This window comes from Salmo salar, chromosome ssa04 (genome assembly GCF_905237065.1).
Source record: "Salmo salar chromosome ssa04, Ssal_v3.1, whole genome shotgun sequence".
In the NCBI taxonomy this organism is placed as follows: Eukaryota; Metazoa; Chordata; class Actinopteri; order Salmoniformes; family Salmonidae; genus Salmo; species Salmo salar.
In genome coordinates this window covers 26,417,857-26,444,745 of record NC_059445.1, presented here as the reverse complement: position 1 = coordinate 26,444,745, position 26,889 = coordinate 26,417,857, and the positions used below count along the sequence as shown (strand labels likewise).

The window sequence follows — 26,889 nt, the reverse complement described above, 5'->3', positions numbered from 1 at the left end:
ATGTTGTCATTTGAAATGTTTTATTCTGTCCACTGTTCTGTGAATGTCCCACAAGATCATTACCTTGTCCCGCATTTAGGCTTCTTAAATGTGTTCACCTTAATTCCACTGGTGGAAACATTGTTACTGCAACATGTTAACACCATGTTTTCACAGGAGAAAAACATGATTTCCTCCCAACATTTGAATTCGTTTTACATGTGAAACAGGAAATGTGATTTTTACATGTGAACGTTTTCCACACGTGAAAATTCAATTCCACATTGCAACGTGTAAAACTGCATTTCCGATTTTCATAGAAGTTTTTAACATGTGAAACTGCAATTCACATGTGAGATGAAAACATGTTATTCTCCTCACGTGAAAAGGTGGTGTTAACATGTGAACTCTAAATTGAATACATGTGAAAGTATGGATTCACGTGTGAAATTTTTATCATCTCAAAGTGTGAAAATGTGTTTCTTTCTCACCTAATGAATTGCCTGTCATACAATAGAAAAAGTGGGGCAGAATCTCTCCTCTGCCGACAACTTTTTGCTGAATCGTCCATTTCCCTTGGTGATCCGCCTGGCGATTGGCACTTTCCATAATGAACCTGAGACTCCGGAATGTGTGATGCGCTGTTCTAAATATTAATACATCAGATGGGGTAGTGTGTGAGTGTGTGTGTGTGTGTGTTTTTAACAACATGATTGGTCCACCATGGGGAACCCATTTCTTTGTTATTATCAATAATGACAGAGCATTGACGTGATCCTATCATACAAGAGCAACTTTAGTCTTACACATCCTTTAAAATCCAAAGCCTGGTGAATCAATAACTATTATCGGTTTATTATGATATTCATGAAAAACGTATCTAAAAAAAGCTCTGTTCGGCTGCTATTTGCAATCATTTGGCACGTCCATGGTCGTCTGAAGTATTTGATGAGGCTTCATTTGCACACTGCTGTAAGAGATTTGGTCACAGTTGTTCTCTCTCTCTCTCTCTCTCTCTCTCTCTCTCTCTCTCTCAGAATCTTCGTTTACCACGTGTCAGCTCCTAGCTGCGCTCGGAGGGGTGGAAGAGCGGCAAGTTACATTCAAGTGCAGTCTGTTGAATTTGAAGACAGTTACAGGGCCCTGGAATAAGCAGATAATTACAAAAAAAGCCTTGCACAGAAAAGAAGATATGCCTCGCACAGAAATGTGATTACGCTGCGAGTTCAAGCCAACATATTAGGTCAGTCATTGGTGAATTAGTTAAAAGGGATATCGGGCCAAGACACAGCGAAGTAGCAGAGACAAATGTAGCAGAGACAAACTGTTCAACTTCCACAACCTTAGGAGGCAAGGAAAACAATGGAGACAAAGGTTTATTTTGGTTTATTATTTTCTCTCTCAAAATTATACATTTCAAATTAACCATCCGGCTGTGCTTAACTTTAGTAGATAGTTGCTAAGGTAACACTTTTGTCTCCGTAAGAATGGAATTCAAGATAATTGGGTTTGGTCATTAATGTTGTCATGCTCTAGTCTTGCTTATTTGCAACTGTCCTGTGAAAGGAGTAGCATTACCTATTACCTCGTTCAGATTTTCAGATGGGAAATATACGGTCTTCACCGTACCCGTCCCTCTCTGTGTGTCGTATTCCCCGCCTCTCCATCCCTCTCTTTAGAAATCAGGAGGCGAGGGAGAGAGGAGGAACAGTTAATAGCAACTCATTGTCTCCCAGCTCAGCATGGCGGCTCTCGGTGAATGGCAGGCAGTGGCCGGGGCTGGGACAAGCTGTTGGTGGTGGGGGCCATTTCTTATTTGTCAGGGGGGAGAAGCCAGGGCTTTGTGGGATTATGAGGCACTCAGAGTGGAGTAACTGGGGCTCCAGTCTCCACCCTCCGCCTAGCTCATCTGTCCCCACCCAGTCCCAGAGCCCCTCTCCCAGCCTTAGCCATCTGCTGCCCCTGCTTCATCTGGAGCAAAGCTGTTCTGCACTGGGAATAGAGCTGTTTCCATCTGTGGATAGATATAACTATATGCTGTATTTGTGCATCATTTTAGCTACACACAGATCCAAGCAAGAGGCATTACTTGATGATGAGCTACTAACATCATTATTTTGTATACAACATTTAAAATAAGTCATTTGTCAAATAGTGCTAAGACAAACAAGACCACATTTAAATCCACCAAACTCTTGTAGCTCCACCACCATCCTTGTTAGAGAAGAATGTCTCACTGGCACCCCTATGGTGGAACAAGCTCCCTCACGACGCCAGGACAGCGGAGTCAATCACCACCTTCCTGAGACACCTGAAACCCCACCTCTTTAAGGAATACCTAGGATAGGATAAAGTAATCCTTCTAACCCCCCCCCTAAAAGATTTAGATGCACTATTGTAAAGTGGTTGTTCCACTGGATATCATAAGGTGAATGCACCAATTTGTAAGTCGCTCTGGATAAGAGCATCTGCTAAATGACTTAAATGTAAATGTAAATGGTCCCCAAAAGGAAAAAGGCTATTTTAGGTTTAGGGGTTAGGTTTAGGGTTAGGGTTAGAATTAGGATTATGGGTAGAATTAGGGTTAAGGATTAGGAGTTAGGGTTAGGTTTAGTTTTAGGGATAGGGGTTTGGTGTCAAGGTTAGGGTGAAGGACTAAGTTAAGGGTTAGGGTTACGGTTTAGGGAAAATATGATTTTGATTTTTTCGTCCCCACTTGGATAGTAAAACCAATGTGTGTGTGTGACCAGGCTTGTCCACAGCAGGCGAGACTCTCATAAAACTCCCATCTGCTGGGGCCACATGTTCCAACGCCCAGTGTCTGGCTGGAGCCCTGATCCCCCACCCTGAGATTTAGGCAGACACTGTCATCAACACTGGAGAGGGTGTATAGCACACTACCTTTATAGCACACTACTTTTGACCAGTGCCCATAGGCCCATGGTCAAAAGTAGTTCACTAAATAGGGAATAGGGTTCCATTTGGAATGCAGTCCTGGACTCATTTCTGGACTCATTCTTAATTTAGGTGTAATGATGTCATCGCTTTCACCAAACACCAGTTTTACGAGCGAAGCAGGGGAAATAACAGTGTCACATCATCTTGACTCGCACATCTAGGCCGCTCAGAAAAAAGAACCGTAAACACCAGCAGTAGATTAGAAGTAAATAACAAAACTGAAGTGGAGAAGCAGCTGACCCTTGGCTTGAACCTTGAACCCAAGAAGCCAATTTCTGCTCCAGGTTGACAATTCCTCTAGGTACAGATCTAGGATCAGCTTCCCCTCCCCCAATCCTTTACCATTGTGGGGAAAATGCTAAACTGACCCCGGATCAGCGTCTAGGGTCAACTACATCCAGGTCCCCAATCTCTCTTGAAGAGGAAATGTCCCTGTTTCGAGACATTTCTGTCGATCTCACTCCGGTTCTGAGAAGCAGCATTACATAACTGCAGGGCTGTTGAACTGTTAATGTACCCCTCTATGTTACATAAGCACCCAGTCACATCTGGTGATGTATCCAGCAATTGTCACGTTCGCTATCTTCGAACTCCCTGTCATAAATAAGCCAAGGCGCAGCGTGCCGGTAATTCCACATCCTTTATTTTGAAGTGAAACGGAACAAAACAATAAACAGGATAAACAGAAACGTGACGTTCTGGGGCTGCTCCAAGGCAGCTACACAAAAACAAGATCCCACAATTCAAGGAGGGAAAAGGGCTGCCTAAGTATGGTTCCCAATCAGAGACAACGAAGGACAGCTGCCTCTGATTGGAAACCACACTCAGCCAAAACAAAGAAATAGAAAAACTAGATTGCCCACCCCACATCACACCCTGACCTAACCAAACTAGAGGAAAATAAACGTCTCTAAGGTCAGGGCGTGACAGCAATGTTAAAAAAGGATGGGAGAACTCAGGACTCTTTTAAAAAACAATTGAAATAGGTCCTATTCATTAGAGCAAAACATTTAGCAACAGACAACTAATATGAAAGTTTCTTATTGCGCAACTTCATATACTGTAGTACCTCCCCGTTTCGGTTGCCTGGCTACCCATCCACATCGCTCCTGCCTAAAGCCACGCCCACTAATGAGTCTGGATTTGATCTCCTCCACGACGACATTTCGAATGTGAACATATTCAAACTGTTTTGATTGGTCCCAGAAACCGATGGGTTGGGCCAGAGACGGAACACACGTGGGTAAAGCGACGCTTCGGAAATAGTCATTGGCTTTGATACTCTGATTGGTTAGAGACAATCCAAACGCTGCTGATGGCTTGTTTTGTACAACGCTCCGCATTTTGATGTCAGCATAAAGGATATCTATGATGGCTGTCTCAGACTGAACGTATGGAGCGATAGATAGAGCAGCGGAATCCAATCCAGTATGAGTCGTCAGGCAACCATTTCGGGCACGATTCCATTTCGTGTCTAGTGAACACGACACTACTCTCCTCTCTCCATTCAATAGCCTCCTTTCTCTGTTTGATTGTAGAAGTAAGCCTGCTGGATGGGTGATTGGGTTTGGAGCAATGGGTTTGGAGGTGTAGGCCTAGCAATTTTTTGGCCACTAACGGATAGGCATATGGGAACTGAGCTAATGCTAGGGGAAGATTCAAGTTTCTCATTAGCTCTGGTCTATTTCATCCAGGAAAAAGGCAGAGCGAAGCAGGATTGGAATTAGCAGGGCTAATTCAATTCTGGCTCCTCTTGCTGTGGTGTACGCGGCTCCGCGGAGGAACAATATCCAGCTGTAAAATTCTTCGCTGGAGGATAAACAAAGTTAATGGAGGAGGAAGAGGAGAGAGGGAAGCACAATCAACCGTTCCGGATAAGATGGATGTTGGTGTTAGAAAGAAATGCTAACAGAATTAACTCAGCCCAAACTTTTGTTGTTTATTTGATTGATTTCAAATACAAAAGTGTGTCGTTATCAACTGGTCTATTATTGTCCAATCAGGAGAATGATTTCATTTCTTTTCATAAAAACCCATTTAATTTGTGTCTGTATAGAAAACAAACAAGAATAAGTATTGATGGCTTTTTTTCACCACTGCTTGTGTAGGGTACACTTTATGCTTTTTCATTGCTTCTACACCTTCCACCTTGGTTTCTGTTTACAGACGGATAGATTGCTTTGTCCGATGCTTCAGCTCGGATACGAGACTTTCCCAATCAGCCGCGTGGTGTGAAACAGGGAAGGCCCCTCTCTCTGCTATTCTGTTGTAACTCATAGTTCTCTCCCTCAGACAGAGCAAGGTGCAATGTGATCAACTGTAAAATGAGCCATTAACAGTGTCAGAGCAGCAAAGCGTCAGTCACCACTCAGCGATAACAGGAGGCAACATCCATCTCAGATCCCAAAATAAACGGAGGAGAGTCAATGATACATACGTAAGACAACATTCAAAAACATTCCTCTCCATACAGTACATATGTCCACTATGGATCACAACATTTTCAGACACTGTTTTAATCCATTCCGCTGATCATGAAACAGCATAGATGGCCGTCGCCTAAGACAGCAAAGTCATCGAGCTCTTCTTACAGCATTTAACGAGTCATCGACTAACCCTAACCATCACAAGTGTAGCCAGTCTCCTGACCCACGTGGCGGCAAATTCACAAAGGCAGTAGGAGGTCGCTAATTCGATTAACGAGGCTATCCCAGACGACTGCATGCTACTAATGATTTTAAGTTTAATCACCTCAGTCACAAAGCTTAATCAGACAATTAGTAATTTAAGCAAAACACTTAAACAAGGGGCTAAATACTTAAACTAAAAATGGCATATATATTATTTATATTATTATATATACATACATACAGTATACTATATCATTATTTATAAACTGTCTGGTTCGAGCCCTGATTGCTGATTGGCTGACAGCTGTGGTATATCAGACCGTATACCACGGGTATGACAAAATATTTATTTAAATTTGTATAATTACATTGGTAACCAGTTTATCCTCAGGGGTTGGTGGTATATGGCCAATATACCACGTCTAAGGGCTGTATCCAGGCACTCATGCATAAGAACAGCACCTTAGCAGTGGTATATTGGCCATATACCACACCCCCTCTGGCCCTATAGCTTAAATAATCACCACCATGTTTTTAACTGAAGTGCCTAAATCAAGCACCACATTGCAGTCAGTAGGATCAAGCACCACATTGCAGTCAGTAGGAGCGAGCACTCTCTACGTTGTGCTCTTTCTCTGAAACAGACTCGATGAATGGAAGGACAGATTGACATCAGAGCTGCTAATGACAGTTTAGACCATGCGTTGCAGGCTGGGACTTCACAGGTTGAGACTCTGGGGAGACGGTGAATCAAATCTACTTTATTTGTTTATTTGCTACCTTTTTTGGACTGGTTGTATCTACTATACATTGAATGTATTGTATGTCTCTAGACGGACGGCTGTGATAAGACGCTGGTTGTAACACTCCTAGTTACGCTGTAACACTCTAATGTAATTCCTGTCATGCATAGAGGTTATGGGAATCTTATTAAACCCATCTATGTGGGTGACCTACTGTAGGTCAATGACAAGCAAGGCCAATAGCTCTGGCCTGCATTAGGCTTGGCAAGTGTTTCTCTAATTCTCAAAATGAACACTTTCCCTACAGTGTGACTATGTTTTGAAGTATTGTGTATACTGGAATTACACATTGCAGCAGTGCACTCGGGGCCAGGTTAAAGGTTTGAGTTTTTGCTGTATATAGTAACAAGAATAAGTGCACAGCAGCAATGTTACCAAACAAACACTGGTTAAATTATCTTTTAAGTCAAACATGACCTAACGCATCCACTACAATTGTGGTATGGATTTATCTCTAGCCAATGGCTGCATGTATGGATTCAATCTGTTAATCCACAAATGAATCCAGAAGAACAGATAGCATGTCCGGCTGCGTCGGATATGACCATAGGTAGGCACAGAGGAACATAGGCCATGGAAAGTACAGAACGCTATTTGCTCTGGGTTCAAACTGTGTTCATTTACAACATATTAATTGCTCCGCTAATGTCAACCTGAATGCTTTGTTATTTTAGTAGTTGATTTGCCTCTAAGAATCCTGCATCCATTGCCCTTGCCTTGCCAGCCTGTGGAACACACATACTGTATTAACCCCTGCTATTATCATCACATCAACACTTTACCATGACCTCATTATCGCAGACTTCTCCTAGCCCAGCAGCTCATCCAATGGACCTGTAGTAATGGTGCTATTAATGTAGTAATCACCATCTCATTTCATTCACAACCCCGAACACCCATATTGTTCCTCCCCCTACCCGTCGGTGCTCAGACAGTCTGGGATATGATTGGAAACGATTCGCCCTATAAATGAGGTTTTGTAGGACGACTCTTCCTTTCTTCTGCCTGATGTAATAAGACATGCCACATAAAGGTCTGCGGTGCCGCCTAGAGAGGTGTCAGGTGAGAAAAGATAAAATAATTATATTTTTGTTCAAAATAAAATTCTGATATGATGTGCTAACCTGGCTAAGGCTAACACAAGTGTCAGGCACGTTAACTCATCACGTGTGCATGGCTGTCCAAACCACGTCTGTTCCACGAGCAGGCTGAGGCTGCATCCAAAATGGCACCCTTAATTACTACATAAGGAACAGGGTGCCATTTGGGACGTTTACGTTGTTGGTCCATCCATCATCCGTCCTGGTAATAGGAGTGATCCCTGGTGTTAAATATAACCCCATCCCACTCCCTCGAATTCTAACTCGGGGTCTCGCTATGTACAGTGCAGTACCTGAATCATGAATTAAAGATAGTTCATTATTTAATACATGAAGCAGGAAATTAATCATTTAGATCAGCGTCAGTTTGATATATGGCCGTGTGGCATGCAGTGTGGACCATGAACTGTGAAGTCCCATCCCTCCTCCCAAATGGCACCCTTTTCCCTACATAGTGATAGCTTTGGTCAAAAGTAGTGCACTCTATAGGGAATAGAGTGCCATTTTGGATGCATCCACATACAGTGGTGCAGTCTGCCAAGACCCCACATTAGAAAGCTTGTACCACATGCCCCCGCTCATGATAAAATAGCCATGGCAAATGGATTCCCTAATAAGGCCAAGCATATAAGAAAAGAGGACTAATCTGTCGTAAATGTGTTACTTCTGGAAAGTGTCCATTGACTTGGCTTGGTTGCTTTTGTTCTCAGAAAATGCACCGAGGTGCATTTTGAAATGCATTGTTCATCATCGCTCACTCAGGGAGGCCACTACATATTTCCTAATCATGTTTTTCCCTCTCTGCCTTTACTGGAAGTTTGTTTGTTTGCCTCGCAAGATGTCAGGACCGTGTGTGTTCCCGTAGATAAGCTTGGCTAGCAGGCGGCGTACATCACCCAGGGACGGGAGAGGAATACAATGGACCAGCTCAGTGTATGTCTGTGTCCCAAATGGCACCCTATTCCCTATATAGTGCACGATGGCACTGGTCAAAAGTAATGCACTTTATAGGGAATAGGGTGCCATTTGAGACACAACCTGTGAATGGGAAACAGTGTTGTCTGTCTGTCTTTAGCCCTCCCCCTCTCCGCTGCTCCATCAAACCCCAGCTCAAAAGAGAAAATAGTTATGTCGTTTGTCAGTTTTTTAAAGCAGATTGTCTGCTGCGTCTGAAGATTGAGTATTCAGATGACTTCTGATGAAATGATAGAGGGAGGGGAAAAAGGGAATACAGAAGGAGGGAAAAATCTGAGCTTCAAGGCACACGAGGTAGGGAGCATTTCCCTCATAAGATAAGAGATGAGAGCAAGGCTTTGTCAAGATATCCACACCGGCATACTGCGTATTGAAAAGTTAAAATTTGACATGTTTTTTTTTCACCACCTAACCCTTCCAAATAGACTATAAAGAAGGTAAAACGAAGTGGTAAGCTGGTGTGAACATTGGAACGTAGCCTAGATAATGCATGTATCCATCCAGAAGTAAAGCAACCACTCTGCATCTCCAGAGTGCCCTGTCTCCAGAGGCTAGGGGAGTCTAGTTGCGGCATTGCCCTGCCCTACACTTGGAACACTTGGGACATGGAAATGGGTGGATGGCACACCACTGACCACAGAGAAAGGAAGGATAACTACTTACTTTGACTACTTATCTATACAGGTTATTCTCATTGATGGCAGAAGTCAACAAAGTTGATTTTAAGCTGAAAAATGTTTGGTTATTATTGAGGATTATGATGTTTTAGCCATAATGTCTGACTATTTTTAAACCCTGGTAATGCAGAATGACTTGTAATGTGAGGATAATCATCACTGGATTTGTGAGAAAATGGTTTACCAACATGGTAAAATGGTTTACCATGATAATCAAGTTTTAGGGAAGACCCAGATGCATACGGTGTCGAAGTAACAAAAGTTTATTACTAGAGCAGGAGCAGGCTATTACTAATATACTAATACTCTTAGTAAAAGTATGTATCTACAACTCGCAATCTGTGGATTATATTCGATTAGATAGATTGAAATTGTGTGTTAAATATCACAGCATAGTTGAAAGATATATGGTGCGTAGAAATCCGAAGAGGGTGGCCAGCGGAGATAGGTGGGATGGGCTGAGGGCTGCTGAGGGTTGGGATGTGGAATTGGAGACAAGTGGGAGTGGAGTTGCTGGGCGGGGGCATAGAATGACGGTCAAAGATAAAAGTATAAATAAGTACAAATAAAACTTTCTCGGATGGTTAAGGGGCAGCTCTTGGGGAACTGTGTGTGTGGGGGAGGGGTGATATTGGAGGGCTGCTGGCCTGGCGGTTGGGAGCTTGGGCCGGTGGCTGATGGATCGCTAGTTCGACGTGCCCTTGAGCAGGGTGTGACCCTGGTTGCTTCTGTGTGTCGCTCTGGATGGGAGTCTGTTAGATGACTAATGTGATGTAGTTGTTGAGCGGCTTCACTGCAAGTATATTGTATGTTTTAAACATTCAATAATAAAAAATAATACAAAATTTAAAAAGAACAAAACGACAGGTCAAGGGCAGGCAGAGGTCAGTAATCCAGATCAGAATCAAAAGGTACAGAACGGCAGGCAGTCTCAGGGTCAGGGCAGGCACTATGGTCAACATCTGGAAAACTAGAAAACAAGAGCTATAGAAAAAGACATGAGCAAGGCAAAAATGCTGGTAGGCTTGACAAGACGAACTGGCAACAGACAAACAGAGAACACAGGTATAAATACACTGGGGATAATGGGCTAGATGGGCGATACCTGGAAGGGGGTGGAGATAAGTACAAAGACAGGTGAAACAGATCAGGGAGTGACAATGATAACATACTGTAACACATACAGCAGACCCCAGTGCACACAACTTCCTCCTTCATTCTCTCTCTCTATCTGTCTCAAAGACACACATACACACACACACATGCACGTACACACACGCATCCAAGTATGCAAACTTATTATATTTTTTGTATTTGTATATTAAAACCTCTTAAGCTGACAGTCCCCAAAATTGGGCACTGGAATTACTTTAAAAGATATGTATATGTTTACACGGCTTATTTTATTGATTTCCCACCATTTTATAATTCAGAAGACAGCAATCCCGACCTTCCTAAGACCATGTAAAGGTCCTCTGTGGAATAAACTGGTATTTGCGTCCCTCTGGTGGTCGGCTGCATCATTACATTAATTTATATCACTTCACTGCAACGTTATGGCAAAGGCGTGGTCCTTAGAAAAACATTTATTCAACTGATTCAGGGCACAGATATGGCAAGGAAATCACTGAATGTGTCTCAAGCAGGCAGATCTAAATACATAACTTCATGGCTCAACGATAAAGAATGTGAACTACCCCCTTCCTTAAACCTAAAATAAGTAAAGTAATTTTGTGAGGAAGTCAAACATTTGTTTTACGTCAGAAGTAGACACATTTTTCCCTTTACCTATCCCTTCTCCCCTTGTCTATAGGACGGACGTATGCTGTTTAAAAGTCCCAAATGTTGATTTAGACGTTCACAAATTTAACAGATTTTGACTATCACTAATGTCATGATATGTTTGGTAAAGTAATAAAGAAGGTGAAATATGACATATTACAAAATATGAAAAGGCTTATCATATCATAACATTTGTATATGTTTTAGTGTACTTTTATTGTGTATTAGATCATATGGGTTGATTTTTTTGTTTGTTTTATCAGACATAAATCATTCCAGGTGAGCGCCAAAGGTCATAGCTTTATGGGGGGGGGGGCTAAATGTCTGTCAGCTCAACTACCTTCCTGCTTATTTCCTGATAGTGTAGCTTCCTGTGGATCAGTAGTTATGTTTCACACATCATCAGACACAACATGAAGTCAGTACAGTAGACTCAACAGAACAGATTTTACAACAGAAATAGCTCATTTAGTTTTTTTGTTTTAGCATATGAATAAAATCCTTACTTATTAGCTTCATGTGTATTAGCAGTTATGTTTCACACTTCAACAGATACAACATGAAGCCATTACAGTAGACTCTTGATAAGTTCACACTCACTACTCGGGAACCAAATGCAAATATGCAAAGTTGAAGAAAATGCCCTAGCACACAACTACCCATGCCGTTTTTTTGTCATCTTCCTCTATTGACACTTCCCTGGGAGTGACATCTTCAGCAGATAGTCACACAGACAAACACAGAGACAAACACACAGGTAACACACACACACACACACACACACACACACACACACACACACACACACACACACACACACACACACACACACACACACACACACACACACACACACACACACACACACACACACAGAGACAGACACACAAAGAAACAGACACACAGAGAGACAGACACAAGGCAGAGGCAATTAGAATACAACAAATCCACAAAGATATGCTTTATTGACAACAAAATCAACATTTTGCAATGGCCATCTCAGTCTCCGGACTTGAACCCCATTGAAAACCTGTGGTTTGAATTGAAGAGGGCAGACCATACGTGCATATGAAGGACATCAAGCATCTGTAAAGATTCTGTATGGAGGAATGGTCTAATATCCCTCCCAACTTATTAAAACCTTTTAGAAAAAGGCTCAGTGCTGTTATCCTCACAAGGGGAGTTTTGCAGTGTTAAAAACAGGGGTGCCAATAATTTTGACCCCTATCTTTATTGGATTTTTGTTCATTACATATTAAACCAAATATATTTCTATGAGCAATTGTATTAGTATAAAATATCATAATAAAAAATATGTGGAGCTCTGTATTTTAATTATTTTATACAGTCTTTTTTGCTCATCTTTATCAAGGATGCCAATAATTTTGGACCTGACTATTTATCTTTTTCAACAATATGAATTTCTCTACAAATCAAAATGTATTTGTTACATGTGCCAAATACAACAGGTGTAGATCTTACTGTGAAATGCGTACTTACAAGCCCTTAACCAACAATGCAGTTTAAGAAATAGAGTTAAGAAAATATTTACAGGTTAGTCGAGGTAATTTGTACATGTAGGTAGGGGTAAAGTGACTATGCGTTGTTAATAAACAGCGAGTAGCAGCAGTGTAAAAACAAAGTGGGGGGGTCAATGTAAATAGTATGGGTGGCCATTTGATTAATTGTTCAGCAGTCTTATAGCTTGGGGGTAGAAGCTGTTAAGGAGCCTTTTGGACCGAGACTTGGCGCTCCGATACCGCTTGCCGTGCGGTAGCAGAGAGAACAGTCTATGACATGGGTGACTGGAGTCTTTGACAATTTTTTGGGCCTTCCTCTGACACCGCCTAGTATATAGGTCCTGGATGGCAGGAAGCTTGGCCTGAGGCAGGAAGTTTGGCCCTTGTAGACATTTTTGAGGATCTGGGGATCCAATGCCAAATCTTTTCAGTCTCCTGAGGGGGAAAAGGTGTTGTCGTGCCCTCTTCATGACTGTCTTGATGTGTTTGGACCATGATCGTTTGTTGGTGATGTGGACACCAAGGAACTTGAAACTCTCAACCTGGCCTCAACACAAGAGTCTAGATTGGTCTGACTGAATCTGTTACTGAGGGAACTTTCTAATGTGTGGATGGCACACCGCTGACCACAGAGAAAGAGAGAGTAACTACTTCAACAATAAGGCTTCAATTTTTATTTCATTCAACTTTTATCTATACAGGTTCTTCTCATTTATGTTTTTAAGATGAAAAATGTCTGGATATTATTGAGGATTATAAACTGGGTGGTTCAAGCCCTGAATGCTGATTGACTGTCAGCCGTGGTACATCAGACCGTATACCACGGGTATGACAAAACATTTATTTTTACTGCTCTAATTACGTTGGTAACCAGTTTATAATAGCAATAAGGCACCTTGGGGGTTTGTAAAATATAGCCAATATACCACTGCTAAGGGCTGTGTCCAGGCAATCCGCATTGCGTCGCGTGAAAAGAACAGCCCGTAGCCGTGGTATATTGGCCATATACCATACCACCTCGAGCATTATTGCTTAATTATGACATATTAACCATAATGTCTTACTGTTTCTAAACCTCTAAGTACGGGTATTGGCCTAACCCTGATAATGCTGACCCTTCTGAGAATGAGGATAAGTGCTGAGGTGAATGCAGAAACATTGCATCCTCTGAGGCTGGGAATGACTTGTCATGTGAGGACAATGGTCATTGGGTTTGTGAGAAAATGGTTCACCAACACCATGACAACACATACAGCAGACCACAGTGCACACAACTTCTTCCATTACAGCAGACTCTTGATACGTTCACACTCACTACTCAGGAACCAAATGCAAATATGCAATGGTGAAGAAATTGCCATAGCCACAACTACTCATGTCAATTTTTTGTCATCTTCCTCTGTTGACACTTCCATAGGAGTGCCATCTACAGCAGATAGTCACACAGACAGAGTTGCTGTAGGGGGTGCTGAGATGTTGGCCGGTGTAGGGGTAGCCAGGTGGAAGGCATGGCCAGCTGTGGAAAAATTCTTATTGAAATGAAATGAAGTGATGACAGTGTTTCCTATCCTCAGTGCAGTGGGCAGCTGGGGGGAGGTGCTCTTATTCTCCATGGACTTTACAGTGTACAATTAGTACTACAGGAAGCAAATTTCTGTTTGAAAAAGCTAGCCTTAGCTTTCCTAACTGACTGAGTATGTATATCGGTTCCTGACTTCCCTGAAAAGTTGCATTTCGCGGGGGCTATTCGATGCTAATGCAGAACACCACAGGATGTTTTTGTGCTGGTCAAGGGCAGTCAAGTCTGGGGTGAACCAAGGGCTATGTCTGTTCTTTGTTCTAAATTGTTTGAATGGGCATGCTTATTTAAGATGGAGAGGAAAGCACTTTTGAAGAGCAACCAGGCATCCTCTACCCAGGCCAGGTCAATTAGAAAGGCCTGCTCACTGAAGTGTTTTAGGGAGCGTTTGACAGTAATGAGGGGTGGTCGTTTGACCACGGACACATTACACACGCAGGCAATGAGGCAGTGATCGCTGAGATCCTGGTTGAAGATAGCAGAGGTGTATGTAGAGGGCAAGTTGGTCAGGATAATATCTAAGAGGGTGCCCATGGTTGCGGATTTAGGGTTGTACCTGGTAGGTTCCTTGATAATTTGTGTGAGATTGAGGGCATCTAGGTTAGATTGTAGGATGGCCGGGGTGTTTAGCATGTCCCAGGTTAGGTCACCTAACGGTACGAACTCTGAAGATAGATGAGAGGGGCGATCATTTCACATATGGGGTCCAGGGCACAGCTGGGGGCTGAAGGGGTCTTTAAGAAGCGGCAACGGTGAGAGACTTGTTTCTAAAATGGTGGATTTTTAAAAGCAGAAGCTCGAATTGTTTGGGCACAGACCTGGATAGTATGACAGAACTCTGCAGGCTAACTCCGCCCCCTTTGGCAGTTCTGTCTTATCGCAAAATGATATAGTTAGGGATGTAGAAGCACGGTGGCTAGGAAAAACTCCCTAGAACCTAGGAAGAAACCTAGAGAGGAACCAGGCTCTGAGGGGTGGCCAGTCCTCTTCTGGCTGTGCCGGGTGGAGATTATACATGGCCACTAAGACCAGATTGTTCTTCAAGACGGTTATAGATGACCAACAGGGTCAAATAATAATCGCAATGCAACAAGTGAGCACCTCAGGAGTAAATGTCAGTTGGCTTTTCATAGTCGAGCATTCAGAGTACTAGACAGCAGGTGCGGTAGAGAGGGAGAGGGATAGAGATAGTTGAAAACAGCAGGTCCGGGACAAGGTAGCACGTCTGATGAACAGATCAGTGTTCCATCAACACAGGCAAAACAGCAGAAATTGGATCAGTAGCATGACCAGGTGGACTGGGGACAGAGACAGCCAGGAGTCATCAGGCCAGGTAGTCCTGAGGCATGGTCCTAGGGCTCAGGTCCTCCGGGAGGGGAGAGAGCGAGAGAGAGATGGGAGAATTAGAGGGAGCATACTTAAGATCACACAGGACACCAGAGAAGACAGGAGAATTACACCAGATAAGACAGGAGAATAACACTCAGCCCTAAACTGAAAAAAGGTGGCCAAACTGACACATTTCGTTTGCAGAATGCATTAAGACTCTCAAAACATAAAATACATGACACACAATCAACTACCTCCATCAAAACATACTGTACAACTTGTTATGTAATGATTTTTTCCTACATCTATCAATATACCCTAACAAGGTTAACCCTCTTTTATAAGTCTGTGCCATCTGTTGATACTACAACTCAAACCAAATAATTATAGTACGCACCATAATGACAACTAAACATATTATCACAACATGGGCTGCATTCTTTTTTCCTAAAATTATTTTACCAAAGATGACCAACGCAGAAAGAATGTCACTCAAGCGCATGAATATCCAGAAACAAAAGGCTTTATTTGACCTTTTTCCATTTTAACTGAGAGCTGAACTATCTTCTATGGGCCCCTCTACCTCTCATTTGCCCTCTGCCTCTTACTTGGTCCATTCTTACAAACAGCAAGTCAGAGGTGACCTCTTTTACGCATGAATAAGGACTGATTGAACAATTGTCCAAAGAAGATTTGCACGCTTGCAAAAGTAGTTTACAATCATGGGAGTCATTTGTATCAGCTGTGACCAAATGCTTGAATTTTGTTTGACATGATTTACTCAACTGACTTCTGCGTTTTTTGTAGAGAGTTGTGTTTACTGTTTTGCAAAAATGTGCTTAGCATTTGCATACTTTGTGAAAGCAATGAGTAATGACTTACTGTTTTGCAAAACAGTATATTGTTGTGCTCATTAAGTTATGATGGCACTCAAGTGGACCCCAGGTTCATTAAAAGTGTCTTAGCAATCGATAAAAACTGTAATACATTCCTACCCATTTCCTGATAATGTGGCTTCCTGTGTACCAGTGGTTATGTTTCACAACGTGAAGTCAGCCCAGTAGACTCAACAACAGAATAGTTTTACAATAGAAGTTCATTATTTTGCACATTTCATTTTTTGTATTAGCATATTAATAAAATCTCTACTTCTTATCTTCCTGTGCACCAGTAGTTATGTTTCACACATCGTCAGACACAACATGAAGTCAGTACAGTAGACTAATAAGTGTAAACTCACTACTCAGGAGACCAATACAAATATGCAAAGGAGAAGCTGTAGCCACAACTACCCGTGTCATTTCTTTATACCTCACTAGGGGTTACACCTTCACACAGATAAAGACAGACACACAGACGACACAGAGACAGACACAGAGACAGACACAAGGCAGAGGCAATGGTATCACTATAACCTGAGACTTAATGTGAAGTACAATTACAGCACAGAGTACAAGAAGCATCAGGCATTGCTGAAGATGTCTGAGGCCATCTATGCCATGCCAGACATGACCAAGAAGGTCAAGTTTGACAGAAGTGAAGCTGAGGAGAGGATTGTGGACATCTACGTCAGTGCAGACACCCTGAGGGACCATGAGACCAGCACCAAGACAGAAGATGTAGAACATACTTCAACTAATGGACCGGGAGACCAGCACACAGGTAAACACACACACACACACACACACACACACACACACACACACACACACACACACACACACACACAATATACACACAAATACTATACACACACACACATCTTTTTACGTGTACATAGAGCCCGATAGCACAGGGAAGAGACCCTTCCTAGCTGTTGCGGTGTGTCTGGGGCTGCTGTGTGTTCTCCTACTGGCTGGGATCATAGGCCAGTCTGTCCACTGTAAGTATAGCTAAATTGTAATTACTATAATTCACTGGCAGTCCCATGGGTGTAATCTGATTTGGTGAGTAACTTTTCTAGGCCGACAACAGACCAGATACAACCTGTCTAAAGAGAGAGACCAGCTACAGAGGGAGAAAGATGACCTTATGGAAAAGTTCTCTAATCTGAGTGAGTTTACCTAATACACGATCATATCATTAATTGTACATGTTCAATATGCACAGGGCCGTAGCTACATGAGGACATTGAGGTGCTGACCTCAGTAACTGTTTCTAATGAGAAAAATGAATGAAATAGATTCTTGATCTGACTGAGTTCTAATCGCGCCTCTTCGCAAACGAGTGGAATCAAGAACAGTGGTTTGTTTGTTAAGTTTGCCAACGTCAACCCGGATTTGCATCCTGGATTTGCCTTTTAAGCAGCACTTTCACCACTATCTCAAACGGCTAACTGCTCCCTCTCACGCCACAGGCCGAGGGCCTGAGACGTGAAACGAACTACCCCAGCTCTCAGGTAGACACTAGCGACGCTGCTGACTGTGTTTGCCAGATGCCAGACAAAAGTACATTTTAAAACCCACCAGCATCGCCTGCCGTGTCTACAGACATCCCCATACGAATACAAGTTGAATCTCGGAGAATGAGTACAAAACTATTAAATAGTCGCTAATAGATACGTCAGTCAGTCATGTTTTTCTAATTACCCCCCACAAACACAGTAACAGACAGAGTCACAATCACACAGGTATCCATAAAATCAATGCAGTAGTCTTACAGTCAATACGTCACAAACTCATTGCTATAACACCATGTGAAAGAATAGCAGAATTTCCATTAATTTGAAATAAATAAGCAATACATTAGTAATAATCCGTCATCATGTCTGTAGGATTATGAAACAGAGACTTCTATTGCAGTAATGTTGAAGGGCTCTGGGGGGTATTACTGAGCCAGCTAGAAGGATGAAGTAAGACGGTAACGTTAAAAGGAGCCTACCTCAGCAGGAGCAACAAAATAGACTACTAAGCTCTCATAATAACTTTGCTTTACAAAGATTAGGCTACTAAGACAGACAGTGATGTGGCGCTCCGTGGTGAGGCTGAGGCAGGCTGCAATGCATGCAGGAGGAAGTAGAGGAACCAGAGAGAGAGGAAGCAAGGCAGGGAGAGGTTAATACAGTGGTTCCCAAACTTAGGGTTGGGGCCCCATGTGGGGTCCCCTGACTAAATCTGTATCAAAGAAGACAGGAATTAAAAGAAAAAAAGACGTGTTTAAATATGAACATATTCACATGGCCTGTCTTCCCTATGGGCCTACATTTAAATGCTCTCAAAATGCAAACAATGCAGGTCTAAAATAGTCCTACATTTCCTTTACATCACTGGTTGTTCCTCTTATCTCGATCACCAATGGAGTTTATAGTTCACCTATTACCAATCGTTTTTAACCACAACATCACTGATATTAATACAGAATCCTTAGTGATATTCAAATCATTAATGTAATGTGACAATATGATCATCTGTGTGCTCCATTGCTGTCTGTTTGTGCGGAGATTGATTAGGAATGCCTAGGAATACAAATGTGAACGCAATGTCAGTTGAGAAAAGCCATATCTATGTAAAGAGATGATGAATTACACAATTCATCAATACAACTGACTGAACAGTCACTGATGCTACTTGTCATTGTAACTCATTTCTCATATTTCTTCCCTTTCTGGCGTATAACATTACTATTGTGTAGCTAGTAGGCTTTGTGTTTGTAGATCAACTGAGGTGAATGAACCTACAGCAGCCAAGGTAATAATGGCTGGGGTCATTTTTGCTTGTTTTTGCTCTTCTCCAAATAGCACCATAATGTTTTTTTTATTATATAGAAATGCAGTACTTTTTGGAAAGTTTCTATACAATTAATCCCGCTGTCTTACGACCTCACTAAAACTCAAACCCTGGTTACGGCCCTGAACGCGGACAAAAATGTTGTTTGTATACCTTCATTAATTAGTGCGGAATAATGATATGGTAATGAATGTTTAAACTAACCTGTTCTGAAGGCCGGAAAAGGTTTGAATCCTGTTGGTACTTCGTCTCTACTGAGAAAAAAACCTGGAGTGAGAGCAGAAAGGACTGTCTGGAGAGAGGAGCAGACCTGGTGATCATAAACAGCAAGAAGGAAATGGTGAGAGAGTGGGGGAGATAGATAAATACATAGAGAGAGAGAGAGAGACATAATAAACATATTTTGATCAGTATTAATTTATCTTTCTCAACAACAGAGGTTTCTCTATGGCCTCAAAAAGAGAGTCTGGATCGGTCTGACTGACAGAGAGACTGAGGGGTCCTGGAAATGGGTAGACGGCACACCACTGAAGACAGGGTGAGAGATTTGACCATCCAGTTGTGATATGGAGACTTTGAAAACAAATGATATTGCTTCAGATCATCTTCATAAAGACAAATGTTTCCCGTCGTAGATGTCATTCAATGAGCTCTATAGATGAATCATAGAAACCAAGCATAATTTTCTTAAAGAAAAGGGAAAAAAAAGTTATTTTTTTAACACTACGTATGTTTTTTACTTTTTGTTGGTGGCCCACATCTGACAGCTTGTGGCTTTAAATCAGAAAAACACAGGCACAATTTATTTCATTTAGGATGATGTTTTACTGACAGTGGTTCTCTGTGTTGACAACATAGGTTCTGGGGGAGCAAACAGCCTAGTAGTGGTGGTGGTCATTCAACCCATCAGGAGAAGGACTGTGTTGAACTAGATGATGGACAACATCAGCCTGAGAAGACATGGAATGATTCAAATTGTGATAATAAACTGGAGTGGATTTGTGAGTTGTGTAACAAAAACCTTCTGTAACAACTACCCCCCCTCTCTCTTCATCTCTATGACTCTCTCTCTCTGACTCTCCCTCTCTCATTCTGTCTCCATCCCTTCTCATTTATGTTTGTTTCATTCTGAACATATGAATCAAATTCCCATTTACTTCCTGGGATACATTAGTAGCTTCCTGTCTTCAGTAGTTAAATGATGGACACCTCATCAGACACAGACAATGATTGAGACACAACAACACTAAAAGTAAGCAGCTGCATTAGAACAGGTAGAAGGGAACAGTATGAGGTTGTTAAGTCAGTACAGTCGACTCCAGATGAGTGCACGTCAGTTAAGTGCGAGACCTGGGTTCAAATACAACTTGAAATCTTTCAAACGCTTTGAGCTTTTGCTTTAGCCTGTCTTCAGTGCCAGGTGGGTACTGGGGCTTTTCTGTTGCAACAGAAGTATTTTAAATGATTTCATATAGAGAGGCATTCTGGCAGTACTCATTAGACACTGGAACCAGAGGGGCGAAATCATGATTTTTCACTGTCCTCGTTTCTATAATGTTGTTGCCTTGATTTTTTGGGTTTCATCTCCAGATTCACAGACACCCAAATGTAAATTTGGCCTATTGATTAACGAGACACACTATTTATCTTATTATTTTGTGCTATAATTTGCAGTTTATCTTGGAAAATATTATCATTATAATTATTTTACATTGTTGTGTCTCAACGGGCCGTTAGCGATAAAATAGGATCTATGTGCAATGGTCAGGTCACTCTGAGGAAGATGTCAGCTTGATGTTGAAATGTCAGTCACCTGTTCGCATCCTGTACAATGTATTAAAGTGAGCAATAAGAAATCAATCTCTGCATTTTTTTGTTGACTGCTCCAACTCCTTTTTACCTCGAATTTGTCCATTTGGAAGTTTTCCTTGGCAAGGCATTCTCATATTTTCATACAGTATTTCATCCCAGGTCTGGTAAGTCTACACTATCGACTCAGGAATCAGATGAATATGTTTAAAGGAAAAGAACATGTCCCAACCTCAACCACCATGTTACTTTTAGTTTATCTTCCTCTTTTTACATTTCACTTTCTTCTGGGGACAACATATCAAAAACACTTAGTCTCAGAAATGGACACAAAGCAGACACAGGGGTGGTGATAGGTTCAGAACCTGAGTAGACATTGCTGTATAGTCAGAAAACACAATACATTGTTGGAGATGTCTGAGGCCATGCATGACAAGCCAGATGTGACCAAGAAGGTCAAGTTTGACAGAAGTGAAGCTGAGGAGAGGATTGTGGACATCTACGTCAGTGCAGACACCCTGAGGGACCATGAGACCAGCACCAAGACAAAGAGGTAGAAGACATTTCTCCAAAGAACGGACCGGGAGGTCAACCTAATACACACACAATCTTTCTCTCTCTCTCACACACACACACACAAAGGTGCACACACACACTCAAGTGCAACCACACACTAACATGTGCAAATACACACACACACAATGCAAAGAAAAACTATAAACACATATTTTATAAAACAGTGAAGAGACCCTTCATAGGTCTTGATGTGTTGTCCTACTGACTGTCAACTGTTGGTAAATGTTATAATTCCTACAATTTACCGGCAGTTCTGTGGTTTTCTGTTTTAGTTGTTATTGCAGATAACGGGACTCTCAGAGCTTCTTAGCTTATAAATCCAACTCATCTGCAGATATAGTCTTCTTAGTTTATAAGACCAACTCATTTGCAGAAAGAGTCTTCTTAGTTTATAAGACCAACTCATTTGCAGAAAGAGTCTTCTTAGTTTATAAGACCAACTCATCTGCAGAAAGAGGCAAAATTCAGACCAGTTACAAAACCCTGACTGAAGACAGAGACCAGTTTTAGAAAGAGAGAGACCAGCTACAACATTGAATGAAGAGAGAGACCAGCTACAGATCAGTCACTATTTACAACACCCTGACTGAGGAGAAGGAAACGCTACAGTGGGAGAGAAGTGGACCTTAGACCATCTTTATTGATATTTTCTGTGGTATTGTTAACAAACACGCCCCCATAAAGAAAATGAGATTTAAAAACAGGTTCAGCCCCTGGTTCGACCGTGATCTTGCAGAGTTACTTCACCTCAAGAATTGCATTTCACGAAAGACTCGGCACACACATACTCAAGCTGACTGGCTCTCGTTCAAGCAAATGAGAAATAAGTGCACTCAGGATATCCGGAAGGCCAAAGTTAGTTACTTTAAGGAGCAGTTCTCTCTCTGTGGGTCTAACCCCAAGACGTTCTGGGAAACAGTTAAAGACCTGGAGAATAGACCCTCCTCCTCACTGCTGCCCATGTCCCTTAACCTGTTGTGGTATAGAGGGCAGTATTTTCACGGCCGGATAAAAACATACCTGATTTAATCTGGTTACTACTCCTGCCCAGAAACTAGACTATGCATATAATTAGTAGATTAGGAGTGCCCTGTCTGACAATTTGTTGTCCTTCTGTTGCATCTCTATCAAAATTACAGCATCTGTGCTGTAACGTGACACGTTCGAAAGGCTTCCATTGGCTCTCTAAAGGCGCCAGAAAGTGGAATGGGGTGTCTGCTGTCTCTGGGCAAAGTATAGGAGCATAGTTTGTAAGTGGTCTGCCTGGGGACAGTGAGACTGGAGATGCGCGTTAACGAGACTTCTCCATTTTTTCTTTCAGTCTTTGAATGAATACAACGTTGCCCGGTTGGAATATTATCGCTATTTTACGAGAAAAGTAGCATAAAAATTTATTTTAAACAGCGTTTGACATGCTTCTAAGTACGGTAATGGAATATTTTGACATTTTTTGTCACGAAATGCGCTCGCGCGTTACCCTTCGGATAGTGACCTGAACGCACGAACAAAACGGCGGTATTTGGATATAACTATGTATTATTTGGAACCAAAACAACATTTGTTGTTGAAGTAGAAGTCCTGGGAGCGCATTCTGACAAAGAACAGCAAAGGTAATCCAATTTTTCTAATAGTAATTCAGAGTTTTGGTGACCCCGAAGTTGGCGGATGTCAAAATAGCTAGCCGTGATGGCCGAGCTATGTACTCAGAATATTGCAAAATGTGCTTTCGCCGAAAAGCTATTTTAAAATCGGACATAGCGATTGCATAAAGGAGTTCTGTATCTATAATTCTTAAAATAATTGTTATGTATTTTGTCAACGTTTATCATGAGTAATTTAGTAAATTCACCGGAAGTTTTCGGTGGGTATGCTAGTTCTGAACATCACATGCTAATGTAAAAAGCTGTTTTTTGATATAAATATGAACTTGATTGAACAAAACATCCATGTATTGTATAACATAATGTCCTAGGAGTGTCATCTGATGAAGATCATCAAAGGTTAGTGCTGCATTTAGCTGTGTTTTGGGTATTTGTGATGCATGCTAGTTGCTTGGAAATGGCTGTGTGTTTTTTTTGCGTCTATGTACTCTACTAACATAATCTAATGTTTTGCTTTTGCTGTAAAGCCTTTTGGAAATCGGACAACATGGTTCGATTCAGGAGAAGTGTATCTATAAAATGGTGTAAAATAGTCCTATGTTTGAGAACTTTGAATTATGACATTTTGTTGTTTTAAATTTGGCGCTCTGATTTGTCACTGGCTGTTGAATAGTGTGGGACGATTTCGTCCCACCTCCCCTAGAGAGGTTAACCTGTTGGGGATAGGGGGCAGTATTTGCTCGGCCGGATAAAAAAACGTACCCGATTTAATCTGGTTACCACTCCTACCCAGTAACTAGAATATGCATATAATTAGTATATTTGGATAGAAAACAGTCTAAAGTTTCTAAAACCGTTTGAATGGTGTCTGTGAGTATAACAGAACTCATATGGCAGTCAAAACCCTGAGACAAATCCTAACAGGAAGTGGAAATCTGATGTGTTGTATTGCCTTCAAACCTATCCCATTGAAAAACACAGGGGCTGAGGAATATTTTGGCACTTCCTATTGCTTCCACTACATGTCACCAGCCTTTACAAAGTGTTTTGAGTCTTCTGGAGGGAGATCTGACCGAACAAGAGCCATGGAACGATGATGTCCCATTAGACACCTGGCGCGCGAGTTCATGTTGGGTACCCTTCGTTCCAATACGTTATAAAAGAGTATGCATTCGTCCGCCTTGAATATTATTCATGTTCTGGTTAAAAAAGGCCCTAATGATTTATGCTATACAACATTTGACATGTTTGAACGAACGTAAATATATTTTTTCCCCTCGTTCATGACGAGAAGTCCGGCTGGCTTAGATCATGTGCTAACAAGACGGAGATTTTTGGACATAAATGATGAGCTTTTTTGAACAAAACTACATTCGTTGTGGACCTGTGATACCTGGAAGTGACATCTGATGAAGAGAATCAAAGGTAATGGATTATTTACATAGTATTTTCGATTTTAGATCTCCCCAACATGACGTCTAGTCTGTATCGCAACGCGTATTTTTCTGGGCGCAGTGCTCAGATTATTGCAAAGTGTGATTTCCCAGTAAGGTTATTTTTAAATCTGGCAAGTTGATTGCGTTCAAGAGATGTACATCTATAATTCTTTAAATGACAATATAATATTTTACCGATGTTTTCTAATTTTAATTATTTAATTTGTGACGCTGACTTGACTGCCGGTTATTGGAGGGAAACGATTTCCTCAACATCAATGCCATAGTAAAACGCTGTTTTTGGATATAAATATGAACTTGATAGAACTAAAAATGCATGCATTGTCTAACATAATGTCCTAGGAGTGTCATCTGATGGAGATTGTAAAAGGTTAGTGCATCATTTTAGCTGGTTTTATGGTTTTGGTGACCCTGTCTTTGAATTGACAAAACATTACACACAACTCTTGTAAATGTACTGTCCTAACATACTATAAATTTATGCTTTCGCCGTAAAACCTTTTTGAAATCGTAAAACGTGGTTAGATTAAGGAGATGTTTATCTTTCAAAGGGTGTAAAATAGTTGTATGTTTGAAAAATTTGAATTTTGACATTTATTTGGATTCAAATTTGCCGCTCTTGAAATGCACCTGCTGTTGATGGAGTGCACCATGGGTGGCACGCTAGCGTCCCACCTAGCCCATAGAGGTTAAAGGGGAGATCAAGCTGATCCTAACTGTCTTCAATGATTTCACCATTGCCCTTGATTCTAAGCAATATTGTGCTGCTATTTTTATTGACTTGGCCAAAGCTTTTGGTACGGTAGAACATCACATTCTTGTGGACCAGCTAAGGAGTATCGGGCGTCTCTGTGTGGTCTTTGGCCTGGTTTGCTAACTATCCCTCTCAAAGACTGCAGTGTTTAAAGTCCGAAAATGTGCTGTCTCAGCCACTACCTGTCACCAAGGGAGTACCCCAAGGCTCAATCCTAGGCCCCTCGTTCTTCTCAATTTACATCAACAACATAGTTCAGGCAGTAGGAAGCTCTCTCATTCATTTATATGCAGACGATACATTCTTATACTCAACTGGCCCCTCCCCGGATTTTGTGCAACAAAGCTTTCTTAGTGTCCAACAAGCTTTTTCTACCCTTAACCTTGTTCTGAACACCTCCAAAACAAAGGTCATGTGGCTTGGTAAGAAGAATGCCGCTCTTCCCACAGGTGTTATAACTACCTCTGAGGGTTTAGAGCTTGATACAAGTACTTGGGAGTATGGCTAGATGGTGCACTGTCCTTCTCTCAGCACATATCAAAGCTGCAGTCTAAAGTTAAATCTAGACTTGATTTCCTCCATTGTAATCACTCCTCTTTCACCCCAGCTGCCAAACTAACCCTGATTCAGATGACCCTCCTACCCATGCCAGATTACGGAGATATAATTTATAGATCGGCAGGTAAGGGTGCTCTCGAGCGGCTAGACGTTCTTTACCATTCAGCCATCAGATTTGCCACCAATGCTCTTTATAGGACACATCACTACACTCTATACTCCTCTATAAACTGGTCATCCCTGTATACCCATCGCAAGACCCACTGGTTGATGCTTATTTATAAAATCAACTTAGGCCTCACTCCCCCCTATCTGAGATATCTACTGCAGCCCTCATCCTCCACATACAACACCTTTTCTGTCAGTCACATTCTGTTAAAGGTCCCCAAAGCACACACATCCCTGGGTCGCCCCTCTTTTCACTTCGCTACAGCTAGCAACTGGAACGAGCTGCAACAAACACTCAAACTGGACAGTTTTATCTCCACCTCTTCATTCAAAGACTCAACCATGGACACTCTTACTGACAGTTGTGACTGCTTTGTGTGATGTTTTGTTGTCTCTACCTTTTTGACCTTTGTGCTGTTGACTGTGCCCAATAATGTTTGTACCATGCTTTGTGCTGCTACCATGTCGTGTTGCTACCATGTTGTTGTTATGTTGTGTTGCTACCATGCTATGTTATCATGTGTTGCTGCCTTGCTATGTTGTTGTCTTAGGTCTCTCTTTATGTAGTGTTGTGTTGTCTCTATTGTTGTGATGTGTGTTTTGTCCAATATTTATATTTTATTTATTTTAGATCCAGACCCCCATTTCCGCAAGCGGCATTTTGCCTTTTGGTAGGCGGTCATTGTAAATAAGAATTTGTTCTTAACTGACTTGCTTACCTAAATAAATATTAAACAAAAAAAATACAAATAAATAAAGAAGTGATCTTACATAAAAGTTCTCGAATCTGTTTACCTAATACATGGTCATGAGATCAGATATGAGAACATAACAACTGCCAATTCTGAAGTAAGAGCTGGTGACGGATGGGAGCAAAATGATCCCTACTGAAATCTCCATTATGCTTTT

General features: G+C 41.6%; 1 protein-coding gene across 2 annotated transcripts; it reads left to right on the top strand.

The window, feature by feature from the left end:
- Positions 1–16,648: 16,648 nt before the first annotated feature.
- Positions 16,649–20,917, top strand: LOC106602711 (C-type lectin domain family 4 member E). Of its 2 annotated transcripts, XM_014195511.2 has the most exons (6): positions 16,650–16,994; positions 17,113–17,214; positions 17,296–17,385; positions 19,273–19,397; positions 19,495–19,595; positions 19,916–20,917. In XM_014195511.2, exons 1-6 carry the CDS (start codon positions 16,811–16,813, stop codon positions 20,085–20,087), a joined length of 774 nt encoding a protein of 257 aa, XP_014050986.2. In that variant the 5' UTR covers positions 16,650–16,810; the 3' UTR covers positions 20,088–20,917. The 2 variants fall into 2 exon arrangements, with proteins under 2 accessions (XP_045572727.1, XP_014050986.2); XM_045716771.1 differs by lacking the exon at positions 17,113–17,214 and having other exon boundaries at positions 16,649–16,994.
- Positions 20,918–26,889: the final 5,972 nt, after the last annotated feature.